This window comes from Oreochromis aureus, linkage group 3 (assembly GCF_013358895.1).
Source record: "Oreochromis aureus strain Israel breed Guangdong linkage group 3, ZZ_aureus, whole genome shotgun sequence".
Taxonomy (NCBI): domain Eukaryota; kingdom Metazoa; phylum Chordata; class Actinopteri; order Cichliformes; family Cichlidae; genus Oreochromis; species Oreochromis aureus.
Window position 1 is genome coordinate 46,866,889 of NC_052944.1, and position 16,034 is coordinate 46,882,922.

General features: G+C 39.4%; 1 protein-coding gene across 1 annotated transcript; it reads right to left on the reverse strand.

Annotated features, from left to right (window-relative positions):
* Positions 1 to 541: 541 nt before the first annotated feature.
* On the reverse strand, positions 542 to 3,247 carry LOC116333369 (tripartite motif-containing protein 16-like). The gene has a single exon (XM_039610373.1). It carries the CDS (start codon positions 3,184 to 3,186, stop codon positions 1,510 to 1,512), a length of 1,677 nt encoding a protein of 558 aa, XP_039466307.1. The 5' UTR covers positions 3,187 to 3,247; the 3' UTR covers positions 542 to 1,509.
* Positions 3,248 to 16,034: the final 12,787 nt, after the last annotated feature.

A 16,034-nucleotide genomic window follows, 5' to 3' on the forward strand; every position in this document is an offset into this window, starting at 1 on the left:
TATCAAAAACCTCAGTGATTTAAATTTTTGTCGCATTTTAAAAGTTCAAACCTCAAAGACATTAAGTTCACAGTCATATATGATTAAGAAAATCAACAATCTTCACATTTCAGAAACTGGAACCAGCTTTAAATGTGAGTAAAATAATGATAAAACAATCAATTCGCTAATCATTGACTAACTGATGAATCACTGCAGCTCCAATATATTGTTGCATTTGACAACCCACTACAGCAACTACGGAATAAAACCACTAACCAGACTGATGACAGATTTCAAACATGCTGAATATGAAGAGTAGTATCATTTAAACTCACATGATTATCAGCCATAAGAACAAACTCAGATTTATATTGATGTAAGGTATATAAATGTAAGTACAGTTTGAATCAGTGCAATATTATTTTCACACATCAGTGTGGTGGGTGGCAAATTTTGAAGCCAATGTGATAACGTGATATTCGGCCAAGGGCGTGGAGATCCAGCTTTTTAGATTGAATTAAAAACAAGTCACTCAAAAATCCTCTGAAAAAGAGCTGAATTCTTTAAACAGGGTTCTTTAAATAGAGTCATATGAACAGCAACACAGTACGTCACAATATGCAAAACAACAAGACAACACACGGCAAAGCAAACAATGCAAAGGCCAGGGTGCAGAGACTTTAAGCACAATCAGTAGAGACACACAAAGTAACAAAAAGAAAAAGCTAGTGGGGTCATATCTGACCCTCCTTTAATAGGAGACAACAAACAGCTGCTGAGTAACTTTTCCATTCCATGTCTTTTCACTTATTTAGTTTTAAGTTTAAACTAGTACAAGTATTTTGCCAACTTTGCAAATGTTGATATTACAACAATTATGGATTAAATCACTGGTTAACTCCGATGTATCAATTTTTACCCACTTTGTTATGTTTCTGATATTCAATACTTGTGTTACATAACTTGTCCTGGCTTTCTTTCCCCTCCTTATTGTCCATCATTTTTATGAGTCCTTTTGACGGGGTTAGGGCCAAAGTGATCTCAAACGTTTAAACTTAATGATTGTGGGCCCAGTTTGGACTGTCATACCAGGTGCATCTTCCAATGGGCCAGGTTCGACTATCTGTATGTCATGACCTGTCACCATGGTCTGTAAATCTGTCAAAAGTTACATATTAGTTGTACTTAATAAATTACAGAGCAAACTGTATGAATCAACAGGTACTCATTCAACAGATGGCACAGCCTTATGATATAAATATGGATAATATTTCACTTAAGTATATGAGTCTTATACACTTTGATTATAAGAGTTAAATGCTTAGCAGGGTAAATCCTCTATGAAAAACATTCCAGTGTGGATATATACTCTGTACAATAATATATGATTATATGTTATATATGTCCTCAAAAAATCCAGACCAAATGGACCACTGAACTTCTCAGCTTCTAAAATGTAAAGCCTCATTTAGAAATTACACATGTACATATAATGGTCAGGGATCAACATGAACGTATCTTCTCTGTCTATTTCACTTTAACCAATTCTGAAGTGACTCCATCTCCATAAAGATATAGTCCAGCATAGAGCGGCTGAGTGAATGTGGTCTGGACTCTGTGGAGGAGAGTCATGGTTTCAGAGACGCTGTAGAAAGACAGAATACCTGCTCTGTGATCCAGGTACACTCCTACTCTGGAGGACGGAGGACCTGAGAGGACAGTTTGTGCACTGTTGTACAAGAACTGATAACTGTTAGTGTAACAATATAATGCCCAAGATTTGTCATTGAATCCAAATACACATTCATTGAGGCTCCCAACTCTGCTAATATTCTTGCATGTGACTGCTACACAAACCTCTCCCCCTCTCCACTCCACCTCCCAGTAACAACGTTTAGTCAGACTCTCTCTACTCAGGACCTGAAAACACCAATCAGCGAATCTGTCTGGATGATTAGAATAAGACTGTTGTTGTTTCATTCTTGTTACTTTTCTGTTCCCCTCAGATAATAACAGATGTGTGTTTGCTGTGTTTGGATCCAGTGTGATTTCATGTGAATATTTTAAGAATCCAGCTCTGGTCTTTGGCTCTGGTGGTGACAGTAAAACATCCACTTCAGTGACTGTCAGTGAGATGTTTGTCCATTCCTCTCTCAGAATGTCCTGTAGTTTATCTCTGGTCTCTGACACAGCTGCTGTCACATCCTCAAAGTAGCTCAGAGGACGAATATTGATGCTGGATGAGTGTGTAGACTCACTGAGTGCTGACAGTGAGGGGTAGTTGTGTAGAAACTGGTTGTGATCCTCTGTGTGTGAGAGCTGCTCCAGCTCGCCGTCTTTCCTCTTCAGCTCAGCGATCTCCTGCTCCAGCTTCTCCTGAAGCTCTTTGACTCGACTCACTTCAGTTTCCTGCTGGGATCTGACCTGCTGCTTCACATCAGAGCTTCTTTTCTGGATGAGACGGATCAGCTCAGTGAACATCTTCTCACTGTCCTCCACTGCTTTATCAGCAGAGCCACTGATGGCCTCCACCTCCTGTTGAAGCAGCTTCACATCTTTCTCTCGCTCCTGGATTCTCTGCTGGATGTTTAGTCGTCTCACCTCGAGCTCCTTCTGCTTCTCAGTCCTTTCTGCTGCAGCTGGGACTGTTTCATGGCCTTTATGTTCATCAATTGTGCAGAGATAACAGATACTCTGCTGATCAGTACGACAGAAAATCTTCATCACCTCATCATGACGAGAGCAGATGTTCTCCTGGAGCTTCTTGGAGAGGGGCACCAGCTTGTGTTTCTTTAATGGAGCTGCATCATAGTGAGGTTGGAGGTGTTTCTCACAGTAAGAGGCCAGACAGACTAAACAGGACTTGATGGCTTTCAGCTTCCTCCCAGTGCAGACATCACACGCCAAATCTTCAGGTCCAGCATAGCAATGATCAGCTGGAGCAGCTTGGAGTCCAGTCTTCTTCAGCTCCTCCACCAACTCTGCTAACATGATGTTTTTCTCCAGGACAGGCCTCGGTATGAAAGTCTTCCTGCACTGAGGGCAGCTGTGGATTCCCTTCCTGTCCTCTTCATCCCAGAAATATTTAATACAGTTCCTGCCGTAGCTGTGTCCACAGGGAATAGTCACTGGATCCTTCAGTAGATCCAAACAGATGCAACAAGAGAAGGTTTCTCGGTCCAGCTGAACTCCTTTCTGTGCCATTTCTCCTCACAGTGTCAGTGAATGTGTAAGTTTCTTTTTCTTATCACGGAAACCAGTCTGAGCTGAGAGGAGGGAATGAGGAAATACGTGGACAGAGAGGAGGTGTTTAAGAGCAGCAAGAAGAGGGAGGGTTATCAGGCTGTGCTTCACTCCAGGAAGAGGAGCGGTTTGAGCGCAATAGTGTGTGTTTAACCCTTTTTTATTTACTGCTCACATCAACTTTTAGGCTTGTTAACGCTTTCTTCTATATAAATAAACTTCAGTTTAGAATTGTCAGAGTTCTCACTGAAGTTATTAAACAGTCCTTCAGTTTAAGTTTTAACAAAATCCTCACACTGCATGAGATGTTGATGACAAAACTGTTCTAGTGTTTTCAAATGATGGGACAGTGATTGTGCACATAAATACTGGGGTGATGGTGACTTTATTATAGTAATAGTAACACATTTCAATATTATGTTTAGAAACCAAGGGAATACCCTTCTCCTTTCAGCAGGTTACATAAAAACAAGCTCCTCTGTGTCACAGGTGAAACTGTTCATAACTCACACCAACACTCAAAACACGGTGACATGTCTTCGGTGACATCACTTGTCCTCAAAGAAGCAAGCCTTGATATGATCAGAGACTTCCTGGATTTCTCGACGCTCTGAAGCCTCGACTTTCCCAGACAGGGGAAATGACTTTGTTTTCAGTGCTTCCATTGTACAGTGCACTGTGAAGCCTCTGCACAGTGCAGTCCATCACTAGTGTTTACCAGGGCTGTGCAGAGATGTTTAAAGGGCCAGGTGCTCAAAGTTGCAAAGGGACACATAGAACCTGACTGAATAACAACAACCCACACTCATCAAGAATCTAATATGGAATGGCATCATACTATATCACTGTCATCAGAGTTGAAATTCCACCTCACTGGAAGGAGTTACATTAAATATATGTAGATACTGACGGTTCTTGGAAGCTCATTGGCACCATGCCCCTCCCGTGTTTTAAATGCACTTTAGAACAGCAGTCCCTCAACAAAGGGGCTGCTGCTGCTCCTGCAGAGCTGTGTTGACCTGACACTGTAGACATTAAGAAGTCCACAGGAAAGATGGTAGCTATAATTTGCAAAAAAAAAAAAAAAGTGTAAACATTTCCAAATATGCAAAACTCTTAACACACTTGATTTGTTGCACAGTTTGACACATTTGGTGAGTTATTACTCAGAATCTAACAAAGAGTAGGACCTAAAACTAGCAGCTCAGTAACTGTGGGCTGCCCTGTTTTTTAGTCAATTAAACTGTACATTAACAGTTGTATTATAACTATATAAACTGAATTAATGAAATGTTTAGTTATTGCTTTTGACACAATCCTAACCTCATTACTTTTGCCCAAAAAATATTTTATAATGTAACATGCGTATGGTACACTAAATCTGAAAAAAAGTTCATCTTTTATTTCTCAGTTTGTGCAGCTTACCAGTTATAGCCCATGACTATACTATAATTAGCCACACAGAACATGGGCTTAATTCAGACCATGACATGTGAGGCATTAACTTCACTTTAGTATGAGTTCTTGGCCTTGGTACCATACTTGACTAGAGTTCATGTGTTTTTGGCAAAGATTTTTTATGCATCACTTAAAATTAATTTCAGTGTTTATTCAAGCCTCCCATGCAGATTTCATAGTGAAATAGCACAGGGTGAAACTGTCATGGTTCAGGGTCTTTGACCCAGTTTTTGAGTTTATAGTGTTTTTGTGTTACCATTATGACTTAAGTTTCAGTCCTGATTTTATTTTTGTTATCGCTTCAGGGTTTTCTTGTGGTCTGTTTGATTCCTTGTTTATTAGGTTCCCCTTGTGTCTTTGTCCTCTGTGTCCCTCTCTCTGTGTTCGTGTGGGTGTGTGTCCTTGTGTCTTGTCTCCCTGAGTTTGAGAAAGAAGTGTTAACTGCGCTTAAGCAGTCAACAGATTAGGAGGACCTCTTTCGTTTGAGCTCTTTCTCAGAAACCAGCCACCTGAAAAGAGAAGTGAGGTGAAGATGTGATTCATGACCTCCCCACACAGAGCTGAGTTTTAATAGGACAACCGTCAAAATTAAAGTATACAGTTGAGCCAATGAAGATAACATCTTCCTTTTATTATCATTAAAGTTGTGCAGAACCGCTGTTGCTTTAACAATAGTGTCCACATTTTCAGGGCTCACACCGATCATCCAGTGGTAGATCCTTCACTCTGCAGCAAGGATCTCAACGGAATTCTCTGCAATTGTCCTGGCATGAGACAGGTGGTAGTTAAAAATCTTCCTTGGCTGGGTGAGACTTCCAGGACAAGGCTGGAGGATGCTCCTCCTTCTAATGATATAATATGAAAAAGACATGGAAGTACATTACATAGCTACAGATTAAAACTGCAATAATACAATATAAATGAAAATGTTTAATAGGTTTTTAAAAAAATAGGATAGGAGTATTCCTGTTCAGTCTGAGGACCAATTCCTACACTTACCTGAGGGGAAAAGCCTCATCTCCCACAAAGATGTGTGGCATAGGCCTCGGATGTTGAGTAACAGGAAGTGGAGCATCTTCAGGGAGATCCAGCTCATCTTTCTGCAGGGCTTTTCTACAGGGCATAAGCAGCAAGGGTCCCACCATCACTGTTTCACCCAAAAGCCAATCCAATATCCCTGAAAAGGTAGCTTGAGTCCACAACAGCCAGAAGCACTACTGAGTATGTTTCCTCGTAATTAAAATACAGGGATCCTGAATTACAGCAGTGATTAGCACCACTGCCTGACAGCAAGAAGGTCCTGAGTTCAATTTCACCACCTGGTCAGGGCCTTCCCTGTGTGCAGTTTGCATCTTCTCTCCATGTTTGTGTGGGTTCTCTCTGGGTACTCCAGCTTCCTCCCACAGTCCAAAGACATGCAGTTAGCAGGGTTAGGTTAACTGGTCATTCTAACTTGCCCATAGGTGTAAATGTGAATGCGAATAGTTGTCTGTCTCTGTCTGCCCAGCAACAGACTGGTGACCTGTCCAGGGTATACCCTGCCTCTTGCCCTATGGAGGGTGGTTCCTGAATCATGACATGCATCTATTGCCCCAACACAGTTGGGGAAATTCCACCTCACTGGAAGGAGTTACATTAAATATATGTAGATACTGACGGTTCTTGGAAGATCATTGGCACCACGCCCCTCCCGTGTTTTAAATGCACTTTAGAACAGCACCCATTAACAACACATAAGAGCGGGCAGAGTGAGGCATGGCAGTGTCCTTCACCCCCCTGTGGTTTCCCTACTGTGTTGTTTTCTTTTTGCCTGACATTTTTCAGCAGGTGGTCAATCAGATTTTCAGTGTCTTTTCTCTCTCTTTCCCTCTCCTTCTGCTGTCTTCCCAACTTCTCTTTTCTTTTTCTTTCTCTTTCCTCTCCCCCAGTCCTGTCCATTGTGATTTTAATATCAAATCTAATAAACTATGACAGTCAAGTGGACCAGTATAGCAAAAGCCGTAATGGTCAACTTGGAGAAAATACATCTGTTGGACGTAGGTATAAATCCCCTTTTTAAATAGAGCTAACATCATGGCGTGGTGGAGGTTTTAAACTGTGAAATTGCAGAATCAGCAGGTAACATGGGCACGTGAAGATTCGACAGAACAAACTGAGAAAGAAATCAAATAAACATGAATTTAGTTAAAACAAACAAAATAAACAAAGTCGGGGTCAGCTGGCTCAGACCTGAGTGACAAACCTATTACACTCACTAAGACCAGTGAGTGGGTTCATTTCTGCCTCCATTTTGTTTTAAACAAGAGATCTTTCTTCAAACGGTTTGTTAAAGTGCTCACCTGAAATCTTCTGTTAATAATATGTAGAGTTAAGGTCAACATCACAGCTTCTGCAGGTCTGTTAGCCATGGTTCACTGCAGAAGTTCAATGTAGTGATTAAAAGTGAAAATCACCTAAAATTGAAGTCTATGGTGACAGGCTGGACATGTTGTCTGTCACAGGGTGGTAGGAAACTTTTTTTATGATTAAAAATATCACAACAGAACTATATATGTGGCATCATTTATGACCTCACTTTTAGAATCACAGTGATCCAGTCACGACTGTCTGTACTTGCTAAATTTTTAAAGACTAAAATAAAAGGGCAACTCTGAGAGCTGCATACTACCGTGAAACTGCCGGGAGCTCTGCTGAAAGGAAAAGATTTACAAACCGTGCAACACAAAACTGCACAGATGAAACTGTCCTACGGTGCCTGAGAGAAAATCCAGAGTTTGAATCTTCAGCAACATTTAAATGTCTAAAGCAACATTAAAAAAAAGTCACAATCGGTTTATTTTATTTTGATAAAAATCAAAATTTGCTGATAATCGAGATTCTTATCTTCATATTCAGCATTTTAAATTCCGTCTCTGCTCACTTTTCTTTTCCCTCACACCCTGAGCTCAGTTCTGTTGGGTTTCTTACGATTAAAAAGAAAATTTTGTCTGCACCCTCACCAAATGCTTGATCATGGGGGATTGTGTGACTGTTTGGTTTTACATTACAATAAAAAGGACTTTGAGATGACAAATGCTGACTTGGCAGCATGAATAAAATGAAATGTTATTAAGTTAAGGAAGTAGTCCACCTGGCACAGGTGTGACTGACTTAAAGGAAGTCAACAGTTGTCATGGTAGTTATTATTATTATTAAAAACACTCATTTTAATAGGAGACCATAGGTCAGACACTCTACTAATGGGGGGAAATCTATGTTAGGTTCAATATGAATAACGGCTGATTTGATGAGCAAAAGAAATAAGAATACTTAGAAACACATTAAAATTATTTACTGTCACATTTTCATACAGTTTGTGAACCTGCAGCTACACTACATGAAGATCTTATGTTTCAATAATTAAAGTTGAGGGAAAAGGTAAACAGGAACTATAATAAAAACACTCTGTTACGCTTCTTTTCATTTATTAGAGATAACAACTTGGAAAATAAAATACTCAAAGGAAGTTTAACAAAAGTTTAACGATTTATTCAAACTAACAGAAGAAAAACTAATAAACAACAGAAGTTCACAACAGGGGCGATTTTAGCCCATTTAGCACCCCCCAAAATGAATCAAAGCACCCCCAAAGATTTCTTACTTTTTTTGACAATATTTGCTGTTTGTGGGACACGCTACTAAAACTATAAAAAGCATACAGTACTTAATTGAGATGGAACATTTTAACAACAAAAGTATAGATAACCCCTCTCCCCTCCCAGAGTGGTTTGTTCCAGCTCGCCTCGCCCCTACTCTGGCTCCAGCACCCTTGCTGCCAGAGCGATAGTGGCTGAGACACAGCAGAGCGGAGATAAGCGCCTGGCTTACAACAGGACATATTAGCTGCATTTAACCTTCAGTTACTCTTTATATAGTTAGGTAGGAGTCAGACCATGTTTCTTTTTAGCTGAAAAACATTACACCCAGGTAACCTGCAGTGTTGAAAACGTGTTTCCCGACGATGTTTGCTCCGTCCTGCTCTGTAGTAAAATCAGCGATATTTGACCGTCCTGTTGCTCCCATTGAAATCTATATAGCCTATAATCTAAAACTTAACATTGTCCGTAGCCTACTGTTGTTACCACTGTCCTGTTTGAAATGTAATGAGAGAAGCTGGTTATTTTGTCATATGTGCCGATATTGAACGCAAGGTACTAACAGCTAACTGACTGGATGCCCATTAACCTTATAACTCCTGTTGTGTGTGTGTGTGTGTGTGTGTGTGTGTGTGTCTGTGTGTGTACAGAGAGACAGTCAGGTTCATAATGGATATGAGGAAGTTTTTTTTAAAAAAAGGAGCCACATTCAGGTAAAAGTGTAAAATCAAATGATCCATCAATAAAGGATATAGTTGGATCAGTGTTTCAATATTTATATCTTTTATTAGATGTTCATGTGGTTTGGTTATTTGCCTTTTGGTTGAAAGTACACTGAGAGAGGACTTTTTTATTAGTGAGCTTAATAGTTTTTAAAAAAAAAAATCTAATTGAATACAATCATATGTGTATGATTGTCAGTCCAAAGAGGGAGAGAGGAAAGAGGGGAACGTGAGGAGAAAGTACAAGGTCAGGAAGAACCAGGTAAGAAAACAGACAGGGAATACTAACAGGCAAAACAGAAGCTGTTAAACTGGCAAATAAAAAAAAACAACTAATTTTACTCATGCAATCTGAAAGTTGTGTTCTCCCTATATTAAAGCTGCTATACAGAATCTGCAAAACAAACTGGGTTGTCAGCCCTGGCACTGCATTACCATATTGAACTTCAGTCAGAGGAAGTCATGGTTGCCAAAACCTTTTTGAAGCTCAAGAGTGAGGCTGGTGCCATTCCAGATATGTTAACATTGTACAATCTTCTGGATAATCAGATCTTCCCCACACTGAAAACTGTTATTCGGGTTGCCCTAACAAACCCAGTTAGCAGCTGTAGCTGTGAAAGGTCTTTTAGTGTCTTGCATCAGCTCCATACCTGGCTGAGAAGGACCATGGGTCAAAGCAGACTCCAGCACCTGGCTGTGATGTCAGTTGAGAAAGAGATGCTTGACAGACTTGACCACCAAAATGTGATAGACAGATTTGCCAACCTCAAGCTGAGGCAACATAGGTTAAAAGAAAAGAAAAAATCTGCAGGGCCATAGTAATATCTGCAGTAAAGATCCTTTCATACATTGTATACATTGTACCATAGGCCAAGGTGTCTCCATTTTTCAAATTTTTTTAATAGTATTTTGTACATTTCAAGGACTCTTCTATTTTTGGAGTGTATTTTTTATGTATCTGTATTATATTATACATACACATTAAAAGTGAATCTGTCCAAAAAATGCACTCAGTTTACTTTTTACTCACTATGTGCATCATTCATTATTCTCCCGCAGTAATTAAGGTTAGGATATGTATTTTTTTTAAAATTCCAATCCATTCTTTGTTTGCAGTAGTAGTCTTCAGCAGCATTTAAATAACCTTTATCAGATTTGATGGTTTTGTTACAGACTTTTAAAAAAAGTGTTTTGCTTTTCTTTCACAGATGTGGGGATTCAATTGTGTTAAAATGTACAAAACAGTGATGTCATGTTTTGTGATGAGGACCCAGGCACAGAGAGCCTTGATGAATTTAAGAATCTTATGATTTAATAAAGAAATTTGCAGACGAGCAGCGATGGTAAAATTATGATGACTGATAACAGAGATGAAGACAACAGAGGACGAAGACAGGGAGGAACAAGGGTTTAAATGCACCAAGGAGACAGTCAGAGAGAACTTGGGACAACTGGAGACATTTAAGGATGCAGGTACTGACAGAGACAATGAAGAAGTCTCATCGTGACGAGTAAAGTTTATCTTGCCTGGCTGGGCAGCTCTCTGGGTGCTCAGCACCCCCAAAGCTCTGATCCTAGAATCGCCCCTGGTTCACAATGAACCAGCAGAGAAGGAACACACTGAGCCTTCATGAAATTACATTTACAGTGACAAGAATAAGTTGATGAATAAACACCGTGGACAGTTCTTTAACAGTAGAACTGTCAGGATTTCATGAAGAGGGTCATTTTACCCCCCTCCTGTAACAACAGCAGTAATTGTAAAGACCTAATTTTTTTTTTAAAGAAGTCTTTCTAATGTTTAGTGAAATTTGACAAACCAAGTATTTAAAATGAATTTTTTTTAGAGATTTTAGTTTGATCATTATTTTAGGGAAGTAATGTCAAACATATGGCCCACAGTCCACATATGACCCACTATAAAATTATACCCATGAGATAATTTCATGTGTCACTTAGCCAAACCTTCAGCCCCAATGAGAATCCATGTAGGCAGGGGTGAGACTTTATTTTGATGGGCACACAATGCGCCCAATCACATGCAAAGACAGACTGGGATCATACCATTGTGTAAAAGAAGCAAAGGGGGACAGATGTTCCAAACATGACAATTTTAGTGGAAATAGGGCTGTGCGATATGACCAAAATATCATATCCCGATATAAGACATCTATCGTCCCGATAACGATATAAAGCACAAAAATTTTAAATTTTCTGTAAATTCTGTAAATCTCGGGCAGCTCGACTTGCGTGAAGTGTTTCCGTCGTGTACCTGGAGTCAAGTGTTTTAAGCGATGCATGAAATGATAAATTTTTAGACGTAAGTTGTAACGACCGCTGTTCTCTTTGTGAGTATTTATTAGATGGCGTGCTGTTGGGAAAAGCCTGTTTTAACGTTTGAGTCTAAGGTTTATTTTTTAGCGCCTGACTGCTCTTTGTTGCTTTTCATCCGTAAACACTCTGCATCCTCTTTCACGTGATACCGTAGTTGTTGTTAACGACAACACATAAAAACAGGCGCTTGTCCGTCCATAGTGTGGTTATATTAAATATAAGAGACAGAGAGAACTTTTAAAAAATTAAATAGCCACTACAGTGACCATCAAAACGATGAAAAAATATTGCCGTAAACAGTTTATTTTGCGACACCACAAAATAAACGATAGCGTAAAGTGAAACAATAGATGTTTTAATATCGTCATCCGATAATACATATCGTTATATCGAACAGCCCTAAGTGGAAATGTCTGAGAAAAGTGAAGAAACTAACAAAAGCTAAACGTGTTTTTGATTTTCTACTATAGAATTTCTTTCATGACTGCAGTTAAAAAGAAAAAAACTAAACTGGACAGTCACATTGAGTTTTACACCCCTGACTAAGAGCATTTCATTACAGGTCGTAAGATTAAGATACACATTAGAATAAACTAATAAACAAGAGGTATAACAAATAAGGTAACACATCTAACACTTGATTATTAAAAAAGAAGAAAATTATGAAATTATAAAAAGGATTTGTAGATATCGTGCGACATTAGCTGCGCTAAAATGAAAATGGTGTAAAACAGAGCACTGACTGTGAAACAAATTGAACAGCTCATTGTCTACATTTTAAAATTGACCTCACAGGTGGCTACAAAAATAAGAGACACATTTTAAATAATTACTGTAAAAGCAAAAAGGTCCAAGTTTATCATGTAAACCTGTAGCCTCTCATCAACCAGTGTCCAAACTGTCCTGCTTCAGTCTGCAGCTTCACTTACTCAGCTCTGTTAAAACTGTTCGACTGGGCTGTTCTGCTCTAGATCTTTATCTTTAATCCAAATACAGCCCCCTAAATATTAACATCCAGCTAGCGGTGGCTTGTGTTATAAAAGCGTTCACGTCAAAATGTGTGTAAACAATCAGGTTGCTAGTTAACCTGGTGTGCTACACAGTGATTTTAGATTAAATGTGGGTCAAAATGGCAACTTCAGGAGTTGTCATAACTTTTTATTCCTTTTGATCCCACACATCCCAAACCAGTATTAGATGAATATTCCAATTTTAGGAAGTATGGGATGATAGGATTTAATTCAACAGAGTTAGAGGGTTTTTAAAACCTAGCGCTAAGACCACATAAGTTTAGAAACAACAAAGCTAAATAATGAACAACAGTACACTGAACTTTAACCTTCATGAAACATAAAATCAGAGTTTCTCCGATACAGTTCTAATTATAAAGTGGTAAACTGACTAAACAATACTGAGTTCTTTACTGGACTTGAATATGGATCACCTTTCCACTCAGGTGTTGCAGTGATTTGACTTCTGCTCAGTGTGAGCTCTACCACCGAAACAAGTATGACACTTTTTAATTCATATGGATTCTCATGTGTTTTAATATTTGCATTCGCCAACTGAATCTTTTCCCACATGTTTTACAAATATATGGTTCTTCACCTGTATGAATTCTCATGTGACTTTTTAAGGATGTGCTGTAGTGGAATCCTCTACTACATATATTACAATAATACAGATTCTCATCAGCATGAACTCTCGTGTGTGTTATGGGTTGTGATGAGTCAGCAAGTAAATAATATGGCTTCACAGCTGCATGAACTATTTGATGATGTTTGGCTGCTGATGAATCACTAAATTTTTTCCCACAAGTGCTATAAGAATATGGTTTCTCACCTGTATGAACTCTTATATGACGCCGTAAGTCTGATTTTTGAAAAAATCGTTTCCCACAGGTACTACAAATATATGGCTTATCATCTGTGTGATGTCTTACATGAAGCTTTAGTCCAGACTTCAAAATGAATCGTTTCCCACAGGTGCTGCAAGAATGAGGTTTCTCACCTGAGTGATATTTAACATGAGTTCTCAATGTGGAGTTCAATCTGAAGTTCTGACTTATTAGCAAAGTTCATCTTCATATGTGGATGTCTGTAATGCTGTATGTGTATGAAATGTAAAGATGTTGGTGAGCTGTTGTTAAATGTCTGGAATTGGTACAGTTCTAAGGCATGCTGTTCAAATTTAGCATCCCTGGTAGTAGACACACAGACAATAGTTGCTCTGTCCCTTTTATTCCTATAATGTCAGATGACTTTCGTGTCATGAGGCTTAAGGGCAAGTTTAATACACAAGATCTGTAATCACTTAGCCATCTGGTTTCAGGTATGGTGCTGGTCCTATGGTGCTGAGTTGCATCAAAAGAACACCATACCGCTGTGAAGCATGGGGGTGAAAACATCATGCTTTAGGGCTGTTTTTCTGCAAAGGGACCAGGACAACTCAGTCAAGGAATGGGGCCATGTATCGTGACATTTTGAGTGAAAAACTCCTCCCATCAGCAAGGGCATTGAAGATGAATTGTGGCTGGGTCTTTCAGTATGACAATGATCCCAAACACAGCGCCCCGGTAATGAAGGAGTGGCTTCATAAAAAGCATTTCAAGGTCCTGGAGTACCCTAGCCAGTCTCCAGATCTCAACCCCATAGAAAGTCTTTGGAGGGAGTTGAAAGTCTGTGTTGCGTAGCGACGGTCCCAAAACATCACCACCCTAGAGGAGATCAGCATGTAGGAATGGGCCAAAATCCCAGCAACAGTGTGTAAAAACCTTGTGAAGACTTACAGAAAACATTTGACCTCTGTCACTGCCAACAAAGGGCATAAAACAAAATATTGAGATGAACTTTTGTTGTTGAACAAATACTTATTTTCCACCATAATTTGCGAATAAATTCTTTAAAAGTCAGACAATGTGATTTTCTGGATTTTTTTTTTTTTTCATATTGTGTCTCATAGTTGAGGAATACCCATGATGACAATTACAGGCCTCTCTCCTCTTTTTAAATCGGAGAACTTGCACAATTGGCAGCTGACTAAATACAAGTTACTGAAAAAGTATTCGTGCTTAAAGTGATTCACTGAGCTGAAACTTAAACTTAAAACATCTCAACATATATTAAATAAAAAGAAAATCTAAATTAAAAGGACCTCAAAGTGCCTCAAAGGCTTCAAGCTGAACATCTGAATATCTGAACAGCTTAAGATATTATGGACTATCCTCCATTGCAGTCACATGCCCCTTAAAGTTATGTTAAGGAGAGACATGATGATCAGCAGTGTGGCTTCATGCTGAGAAAGAGAACTACAGATGTGATGTGGAAATGTGTTTATATTAATGAAAACACAAAATCAGACCAAAGAGATAAATTAATGCTGTTTATTGCAGTTGGACCATGAATTCTTCAAATGTAACTTCGAGCTCTGGTTATGTGAGCTCCTACATGCGTCATATTCATTGTTATTAAGGCCATCAAAGTTTTACATACCTATTCTGTGTAACTTTATCACAGGTTTACAGAAGGTCTCAAGCACACTGACACACGCTTGATCACTCCAGATGGTAATGCCTTGAGCCTTGTGCTTCAGTAAAGGCTGCTCTCCCTCCTGACTGCTGCAGAGTTCCTCCTGTTCCTCTGTAATCTGTGGAGGCTCTGGGTCCTCCTGGTCCAGACTGGAGTTCCTCTCCTGGTCACAGACCTGCTGCTCATCCAGACCCTCCTCTTCCTCACAGACATGTTGTTGTGGGAGGTCTTGAGGAACAAAGACACAAGAAAGTGACAATAAAACAGTGGTTCCCAAACTTTTTTTGCCAGGCCCCCCTTTTTTACAAGAAAAATGTTCGTAGAAAAATGCTACGTCCACACCAACACGGGTATTTTTGAAAACGCAGCTGTTTCTATGCATTTGGGCTTTTCGTCAACACGTAAACGGTGTTATGATTCACCGAAAACGGAGATTATTTAAAACTCCTTTTTTGCGTTTACGTGTGGACGAGGGATACAGAGTTCGTCACGCAACGTCAAAGGTATGTGCCTTTTTTCACGTCACGCTGTGCGCCACGTTATTGTTTACATGAGATGAATTGCAGAATGGCAGATAGAGACAAAATACTGTTGCTGTTAATCTGACTATCTAAAGGTTTTACACGCTTACATACACACACGCAGTTACTGTCCCTCCATTTAGAAAGGCAGAGGCGTCACGGTGTGATTATTTTACGTGTAGTTGTTTTTTTCCTGTGTAATAATATTCAACATTGCTATCAATACATTTTTCAAAAAATGTCTCTCTGTGCAAAATGGGTTTAAACACATAAACAGCTGTGGGATACTGTTTGTCCGTGATTTGAACCGGGGGGAACAAATTACGGCAGGATCAGCCTGATATTATTTGTATCCCACTGTAACTTTACTGCATAAAGAGCTAACATGTCCAAAATGTCAGGAGTAGTTAGTTATTACAAGAAGTGTTTGTGAACTAAAAATCAAGAATGTGGGATCCTGTTTGTCCGTGATTTGGAGAGCCCAGCGCGTGCTCCCGACGCGGGGAAAACCAATTTTGCAGGGGAGACCTACCTTGGCACTTGTGCAGGTGAAGCCAAAGGGAAGATATGCTTCACCATATTTTCCTGTTTTTGGCTTGGAAGGAAGTTGGT